This window comes from Apis dorsata, unplaced genomic scaffold (assembly GCF_000469605.1).
Source record: "Apis dorsata unplaced genomic scaffold, Apis dorsata 1.3 scaffold_741, whole genome shotgun sequence".
Classification (NCBI taxonomy): domain Eukaryota; kingdom Metazoa; phylum Arthropoda; class Insecta; order Hymenoptera; family Apidae; genus Apis; species Apis dorsata.
In genome coordinates this window covers 106,476-116,267 of record NW_006263902.1, presented here as the reverse complement: position 1 = coordinate 116,267, position 9,792 = coordinate 106,476, and the positions used below count along the sequence as shown (strand labels likewise).

The following is a 9,792-nucleotide window of genomic DNA, read 5'->3' as shown; positions in this document are numbered from 1 at the left end:
TATATCTATAGTATATTTAAATAATTTTTAAATAATTTAGCAAACTTTTAATTATAATAATTTTTTATTAGGTTTATTTATTAGGTTTAAATATAAGTTATATAAAATTTAATACTTTTTTATAAAAATTAAAAAATATTGATTGACTTAAAATCATTTAATTCTATTTAAAAAAGATGCATTTCCATTTTTCAAATGCATTGATATTTAAAATTGTATAAAATATTCAAATTATGCTTCATTAAATTTTAATTTATAACTTTTTTTTTATCTTTAACGATTTATATAGCTTATTCCAGTTTTATATTTTGTTTTTTTTAAATCATCAAAATTTTTTAATGTTATATAACAATATAATATAAGAAAATAATATAACTTTATAACAAATAATATAAGAAATTTAAAAATTTTAAAAAAGTAATTATAATTCTTTTTAACTAACTAATCGAAAGAGTTTTTATTTATATATCACTTATTTATATAAAATTATTGCGAAAAAAATAGATGTATATATATTTTACCTTATTTATATATATATATATATATTTTTTTTATCATTCTTATAACGATATTATTGTCAATATAAATCATGTTTTTCTTTATATATTCTTATGTACATTATTCGCTATAATTCTTTAATTGTGCAGAATAAAATTGATGATAGTTAGTAAACAAATTATATATAATATATTGGTCTGTTTAAAAAAAATTTGAATCTCAAAGAAAATTCTACGAAAAGAAATATATTTTATATCAGTAATTTTCTTAATCTCACAGCAAACAAGAAAATTATCAAAATTCAATAACGTATTAAAAAATATATTACGTTTTTTTTATCGTTATGATAAAAAAATATTTATATATGTAAATGGTTTCAAAATGGAAATAAAATAATTTTTTGCTATCGTGTATTAATTAGTATTAATAATAATTAACAAATGACGCTTGAATATTTAATGATGCGAAAATTTTATCCAACTTCTTATTGTTCAAATTCTTATTATTGTACTCATTATATAGAGATTTTTTAAAAATTTTATTTAATTATAACTTTATTATTATTTAAATAAGTAATTTAATTAAATTACTTACTTATAAATACAAAAATAAATAAATAAATAAATAAAACTACAGAAAAGCTATCTCTCGATTTTGATGATTTTGATATATATTGTACAAATCAATATTTCGAACAAAATTTTTTCTACATATAACTGGCTTTTTATTTACAAGAAAAAATTGCTATTATTATATAAAATTTCATTTATATATTCTTTACAAAATGTGCATCAGCAATTTCTATTTATTAACTATTTATATAAATATATCATGACGATTGGCACATAGATTATATAATAAATGATTAATATTAATATTATCACTCTATTATATTAATATCACCATATTTATAATATCTATCCAGAAGAAGAGTATATACATAGATCCGTTGAATGCGAAAATAAATTAACTGTTGTAATTATAATGTTTTAATAATAGATACTACAAAAGTATGAAATTGATATCGTTAATTTCAAATTTTATATTTTATATTTTATTTTCACTTAAATTCTTTATGATGATAAGATACTAATAACAGTATGATGATTTTTGCGAAATATCCAAGTTCGATATAGGTTAGGATTGAAATATTTCAAGCTTATTATAATTCATAAGGAAATATATTTTTGAACGATTCATCCATTATACTTCGTAATAATTTATTTATATTATAAATATGTTTATACGTATATTTATACATATATTATGAATATATATGTATAGATTAAATTTTATATTCTATATATAATAGCAATTTTTTTTTTGTAAATCTCGAAAACTAATATTATGTATATATATGAAAATGTTATATAAAATATTGATTTCTATAATATATTTCAAAAAAAAAAATAGTTTCGTCAAAAAATAATAGTTAAAATTATTTAGAGCACTAGTTATTTACTTTTTTTAATTTGTAAAAAATCTCGAATATACTTGCAAATCTTTCATGACATAATAATATATTATAGTAAATCACTATCCTATATAATTAATCTCCTGTGAATTNATATATATTACTTTGTATATTATATCTTTTATTATATCTTGTATATTAATATCTATTTTCTTAAAAAACAAAGATTTAAGCCACAAGATTATATTCTACATTTTATTTATTTTGCATATAAAATAATTTCTTATCGATAATTCGTATTTAATTAGGAATTAGTTATATTGACTTGAAAAGTTTTCAAACTTAATTTTTCAATTTATTTTTATAGATATTATAGAATTATCTTTTGACTACTTATATTATCCATTCTAATACATTCTATATATCTATCTTTTTGAATCTTTTTACATTTATCAAATAATTTTACATTTATCAATAATCAATAATTACATTTATCAATAAAACTATCAAAATATGTAAAATAAATTCATTATATCATTATTTATACATTATTTATTATAAAAAGAATTTAAAAAATTTTTTTTAAATAGAATAGATTTTTATATTAAAAATTCTAAATTTTAATTTTAAATCTAAATCTTAAATTACAATTATTTTGAAAATGCTTATATTAATATTAATAGAATTCACAATTAATTCAATATCAAAACATTCAAATCGTACTTCATATCTTTTTTAAAATACAATTATCTATATCATAAATTCTATCATAATAGTAGTTTTTTTTAAACTTCTTTATCGTTATCATTCTACCAACTACGAAATATTTTATCGTATGTTCAAACAAAAAGTTTCATTTAGTTAATCCTAATCTGAAACAAAAAATATATACGTATCTATATATGTATTTTTTCAACATTTTCTGAAAAATCATGAATGCATTTCAAGATCATCACTAATTTTTTTCGATTCTGTATGAGTATGTTTTATCTAAAAAAAAATATTCATAAAATACATCTACATTTACAAAAAGAAAATAATTTGCAAGACACTTAAAAAAAGAAAAAAGGATTAACGTCACTGGTCACGCGATTACAACAAGAATTCGAACATGTGTTTCATATCCGGTGAATCGAGAAGAAAGTATGAACTTGCAAAATTGTTTCGTTGCGTGGATTACTTACAGCGAGATCTCGAAAGCCCTTTCGATGAATACAGTCCGAAAACCATAGATATTTAGGAAACATTCTATGATTGGTATTCACTTTTTTTTTCGATAGTACAATATTTGTCAAGTTATGTCTCTCATTCCGAATTAATGTTTGACACTAGTATTACAACACTTATTATTTTTATTTTTCTTCCATTTTTTCTCTTTCCTGTTTCTTTTCTCTTCGAACAATTCGATATTTTTATAATTCGGATAGTTCGATCTATTTTACGCGACGCACTGAAATAATGTCACAAAAAACGGAAATAAAAATTAATAAAGCAAATAAGTAAGTAGATCGGAATTCATACGAAATCATACTGATAATATTGTAACATACATTCATCATGAAAGTATACTTTTGCTTATCGAATGGTATTATGTTATCCGACATGACGTTTCTTTCATATACGAAATATTATATATTAGTTAATTGGATTTCGATTTTTTCGTTCACATGACGAATTTTCATTTTGATATCGTATATCGCAACAAAGTAAATTTTATCGTTTCGTCCAATCGATCAATCTTTCTTTTCTCGGAATTTATTATTATGAATCAACAATCGTCATTAACTTGTTCATGTTTAAAATAATTGCGTAAAAAAAAAAAATCGAGCTCGTCATTGTTTTACGTGTGTTGTTTTGTATACGGTTGATTGAATGGTGAATGAAAACAAAGGCAGATATAACGAGGAAAGTCTAATGTTTGAAACTTCTTTCCTTCAACAAGTACATTTTTCAAACGTTACCATCGGTCAGATACTTTCTCTTTTACTTATCGCAAAGAACGAAACTGATGCATCGTAAATTGTAAATACATCATAGAACATATATGAAGAGTGATTCTTTCGAAAGGTATACGCACACATATACGAGTGAAGGCTGATCGAAAATAATATTCATACACGAAGGTTAGTCGATGCGTGGAAACGAATACATTGTATTATAATGTTACTAATACATATATTAGTAGTTCTTTTTTCCTTCGTTTCAACTGTTTTGATATAGAGAATAATAGAGAAAACAAAAAAGACTGCTCATTTCGTTAATCGTAGGTTGCAAACTCTGCGTAATATTTTCCAATGGGTGTGTCACGGAATACCGTCACTCTAAATTCCTCTGCGAGTTCTTCGTTTATTTCTAGTTTCTTCCATTATTTTTTCTATTTTCTTTTTATTCTCTTTTCTTTTTTTTTAACAATATTTAAACTATTTGAAATCGCGAAAATCTTTTGATACTCAAAGAATTTGAACTTTTTGAAACTTTTTAGACCCGAAATTTTTTAAAATTACAATTTTTGTAATTCGAAAGATAAAGAATAATTTATAAAAATAATTTATGAAAATATTGCGAATATATAATATAAATTTATTTTTATATAATTTATAATAAAATGGTAAGATTTTAATTGATTACAATAATTTATATAGAAAGAATAAAATATAAAAATTTTATAAATTTAGGTTAAAAAAATCTAGAAATTAAAATTTATTAAAATTTTAATTATTTATGAAACAAATATAATTTAAAATTATAAATTAAAAATAGCAATAATAATATAATATCAAAAGTTTTTTATTAATATTTATATTAATTGATATATTTTATCAAAATTTGCCTTTATTGACTTATTAGTACAGAAAAAAAACTATCGTAAAATGTTGTGAATTTCCAAATTGTAAATTTCCAATTTTGATATTTTTACAATGATTTGAATCATTTAAAATCGTTTTCTCAAAATTTTTTAATTATATCTCTTATCTAACAAATATATATAAAAAAAACGTATACGAAAAAAATTGATTAATAATCTATTGATTTTGACAACATATTTCAAGGTCGAAATCTATGAGTATATCTTTTTCCTATATAATTATCAATATTTTGTAGAAAAAAAAAGTTTTGACTGTATTATAGGTTATTATAGGACTTTGTATTATAAGTTAAATTTTAATAAATTCTCTTCTTTAGAAAGAAGTTCTTCATTTTCAAGTTTGTGAGACTATAAAATTTCTAATTCGAACTTCGCAAATCTAAAAAATTAGATGATTTTGACAATTCTTACTTTCAATATCTTTATTTTATTAATAAAGCATTATATTTATTTTATAAATAAGCATTATTATCTTAATGCTTATTTCTTAGTCACAAAAAAACTAAACAAATAAAACTTAAATTGCAACTCACATTTTCCAATTAATCGAAAAATAAAATTACAATATCTATGAATCACTTCAATGTCGAATCATCTGTCGAATCGAGAAAAATAAGATTCCAGATTGATCCAGATTTAAAACGATTAACAAAAATCGATCAAATTGAAATGAAAATAACATATCAAATGTATTTTATGAGAATGTGAACTATTGTAGCTTTGAAATATAATCAGTATTGATATGTGTTTCGCGTAGCAATCGATACTTATTATATGAGTTCGCCGTATAGCGGTAGTCTCGTAATAATATGGCGACTAGGATCAAGCGGAAATGACTCGTCAACCGGAACGAGGTTCTTTCACGATCCACTCGAATTATGGACAACTGAAATTCAAATAAATTCGATTTTATATTTTATTGTAAAAAAATAGAAAAAAAATAATAAAAAAAAAATTCTAAAAAAGATTAATTAATTAAATATTTCTAGAGTATAACGATATATTTATATTCAACATTTATATCATACAATTTGAGACTAATGATGAGCATATATATACAAAAATATTTGAACACTTGTTATAGAAATATCAAACAACATAAAAATTAGATTACATTAGATTCAAGTTTTAAAGGTAATAATTACTATAAGATACAAAAATACATCATAAATATTCTAAAGCTTAAATATTAATTCTATTAAACATTTATGATATAAATAAGATATAAAATTAAATAATTATAACACAACTTATATTACATTAATTTACATTATAAAAAATTATTGAAATATAAAGTATTATCAATATAAATACAATAATTAATTCATAATATAAGAATATTGTTTCACAGATATTATGGAAATTAAAAATGAATCAACTAAGTATTAATATAATGTATTGTATAAATATAATTAATAATACATACATTTATTAATACATTTATTAATACATATTAATAATACATACATACATTTAAATACATAGAATCTCCACTATATCTTTTCAGTAAATGTTTTATAATATGTATAATTTAATAATATATATAATTTTATAATATGTATGTATAATGTTTAATATTTAATGTTTAATGTGTAATATATGTAATGTATAATGTATTTTATATTTCTATAAATATTATTAGATTTATTTGAAATTTTATATATATATTACTTTTATTTTATAATAATTATAATATTATTTTCAAAACATAAGTTTAATCTATATTTTTATTGCTTTTAGTAGCAAATATCAAATACTTTTATGTATATACATATATAAGATATCTTTGAAATCATAATATAAGCACCCGCCTAATGATTCTATAATGCAAAAAATATAGAAAAAAAATAGAAAAAAAAAAATAAAATTTTTTTATTTAACGCTTCATTTTTAAATAAATCAAGTTTAAAAAATTTTCAAACTTTTTTGCTAATAACTATGATTATGAAAGATGAAGAAAAATTAAAAGTTCAATTATTTAAATTAATTTATGTTATATAATAACGAAATATTATTTATATTTATTTAATAATGAAATTATTTTCTTCATTGATCCAAAGGAGTTTCATTTTAATGATAGAAATGAGCATATATTTCTAAGCTTCTAAGCATATATTTATTCAGCAGAAAAACTTGAAAAATGTAACGAATAAATACTATTTTTTTATTCAAGTCTTTGTTAATTCATGAGAACGTAATTGCACAAACGTAATCAAAATTTTAAATATTTTAAATATAATTATAAATGATATAAATAAATATTAATCATAAATATAAAACGATTTATGAATATATATATTATGAATATATTATGTCAGTTAAATTTATTTTTAAAAATAAAATACAAGTATGAATTTGAAACAATTAAATTAAAGATGACATAAATGAGAAGGGAAAAAAGACCGCAATGATACTACATTTAATGATCATTTCATTATAAGAATCGTACAGTTTAATATATTAAAATACATGTTTCTGATGTAAGACTTTCACCCCTGAGGATCATTCTGGCATCCGAATCTTTTAATACTTAAATATATCGAAGAATATTGCTGGTCTTTTCTTCTTCTGGATCGTCCCTTCCTTTCTACCATCTTTTCCCTCTTTCACTTCTTTCTCTTCTCTATGAATATTCCTACTTTTTTCTTTTTTTTTTTCATTCTCAATCTATTCTCTTCTCTGTATTCAATCGGTAATTATATAAGAAAATATAAAAGTTTATGCATACAATGATCTCTTAACGATCTAATAAAATCGAAGTTAAGAATCGATCATTCAATGCATATCAATTTCTATATAGCACTTTGAATATATATTATATGAATATTATATATGTAATATGTAAAACATTTTATTAAACTAATATTTATAAATCGATATTTAAAAAAAAAATAAATTTCTTTGTATAATATATTGGCTTTATGTGAATGTTGAAATAATTTGTACCGGATTTATATCTAATTACTAATTTAAAATAATATGAAATTATAAAATTTATAAAATTATAAAATTTTTATATATTTTAGAACATATAACATATATTGATTTTCAATTTATAATATATATATAGTATATAATATAATATATATAACAAATATTGCATTATTAAATACTATATCAAATATTATCATCTTAAATATACTATATATTTAATAGCTTAATCTCGTGCCTTTTGTTTTACTTTTAATATAACCATATCTTGCGAAACGAAACAACGAATTCATCTTTAAATGTTCGCCATTCGCGATAAAACGAACGGAAAAGATATTTTTCATTTGATTATATCAGCGATAATGATAAGATTTATAGAATCAAGGATAAGAATAACTAGAACAATACGGTTTAACATTCACTTGGTAACTAAACTTCAATGCTGTTCGTTGTCTTAATTTCATATTTTGTTAATTCAGAGTTATCACCAAATATGTATCGTTCATGAAGTTTCTTATAATGAAAATTATTGCGATGATATCACGTATTTATAAAATTACTGCAAATTTAAAATATATTCCAATTTATTATTTATTTCTTTCCTTAAAACAATTATTTTCTTAAACAATTTATTTATTTCCTTATAATTATATCAAAATAAATAGAACTGATATTAATTCATGATTTGTAAGACTTAAGCATTTTAAATATTTCTATTAAACAAAAATCAATCGGTTTTATTATATTATATTATTATATAAAATGGAAATAATAAAGATTTTATTAAAAAACAAATTTATAAAACAATTACTAATACAATTATTAATTTTATATAATACAGAAATTGAATATTTTTTTGTTTTTTTTGTAAATGTTTTATATAAAAAAAAAATTTTTTTTTATTTGTTTTGTTTCTGTCATCATTTTTGATTATTTTATCCATTAACTACGAAATGCATTTTATAAAATGCATGATACACAATCTCATCAATATTTACATTGTTATTTTTAGTTATAATTTCTATACAATGAAAGAATTACACATTATAGTATAGTAAATATGGTATAATAATTCTTCGTGTATAACAAATATTTATTTTTTTCTATTTTCAAAATTTTATCAAAATCTATTCGCGTTTAATAAACATATTTCCGAATAAATTCTCAATTAGTATATTTAAAAATATATTTAATAAAATTTAAAAATATAAAAAAATATATATTTATATATATATAAATATATATAAAATAAATATATATATAAATGAATACATTTCAATCTATCATTTAATACACATAATTTCATGGATAATATATCATATAAACGAACATCGTGTTAAATTTTTCATTGCGAGTTAAAACTCAACGATGCATGACGACATCAACGATCAAGAAAGCGTATACAATAAGTAAATAATTTATATACCTATATAAAGAGAAATTTTTATAAAAAATATTAAAATTTTTTATTTAATAACATATAAAAATATACTTATATAATGAGCAAAACAATACAAATTATTTCAAATTTAATATAAATACAAGTACATAAAAGAGAAGGATGACACTTACCACGTACTTATCCTTATAAAAAAGAGAACTGGTCGACATAATGTTAATCCCAAAGCAACAAGTTGCACTGATCGTAGAAAGTCACGGTTTCATTGTCGATCTCCGTTATTTCGACTGCAACTTCTCGAGGTATCCATTGAGTATGATGCATACATGCGCACGCGCGTCTGTCAATAACTTCTTATAGATTAACAAAAAGAATTGGAAATTGATCAAATTACTATACGATGACAAACTGGAAATTGATCAAAAAAGTAATCAAAAATTGAAAATTACGAACTTTACACAAAAATTAAAAGAAAATATTAGAGTTGTAAATATCATCGAAAACACATTTATGCAAAAACAACCACCTGCAAACTGACAAACAGGACGAGTCAGAGCTGCGAAAGAAAGACTGATATACAGTGTGTATGTCCTGTTAGTTTATGGCCACGGTTACGGCAAGAAAGGTAGTATCTTCCCCTCCTCTTTTGCCGCACTGACCTACAATCTAATGCAAAGGCTCTCT

General features: G+C 20.6%; 2 protein-coding genes across 7 annotated transcripts in view; one reads left to right on the top strand and one right to left on the bottom strand.

The window, feature by feature from the left end:
- LOC102676392 (nostrin) overlaps window positions 1-9,755 on the bottom strand; it is a 34,396-nt gene extending 24,641 nt beyond the window's left edge. For 2 of the 6 annotated variants that reach the window (XM_006622730.2, XM_006622733.2), the window contains exons 1-2: window positions 9,635-9,755; window positions 9,282-9,448 (exon numbers count right to left, since the gene is read on the bottom strand). In XM_006622730.2, the coding sequence (XP_006622793.1) occupies window positions 9,282-9,320 (39 nt within the window). In that variant the 5' untranslated portion in view covers window positions 9,321-9,448; window positions 9,635-9,755. Of the gene's footprint in view, window positions 1-3,096; window positions 3,226-9,281; window positions 9,462-9,634 lie in introns of those variants that run through there. The other 4 variants (XM_006622731.2, XM_006622734.2, XM_006622728.2 and 1 more) reach the window with 3 other exon arrangements.
- Window positions 9,695-9,792, top strand: part of LOC102677271 (prostaglandin E synthase 3) — a 3,536-nt gene continuing 3,438 nt past the window's right edge. Inside the window, exon 1 of the mRNA XM_006622735.2 lies at window positions 9,695-9,733. Within this exon, the coding sequence (XP_006622798.1) occupies window positions 9,710-9,733 (24 nt within the window). The 5' untranslated portion in view covers window positions 9,695-9,709. The remainder of the gene's footprint in view (window positions 9,734-9,792) is intronic.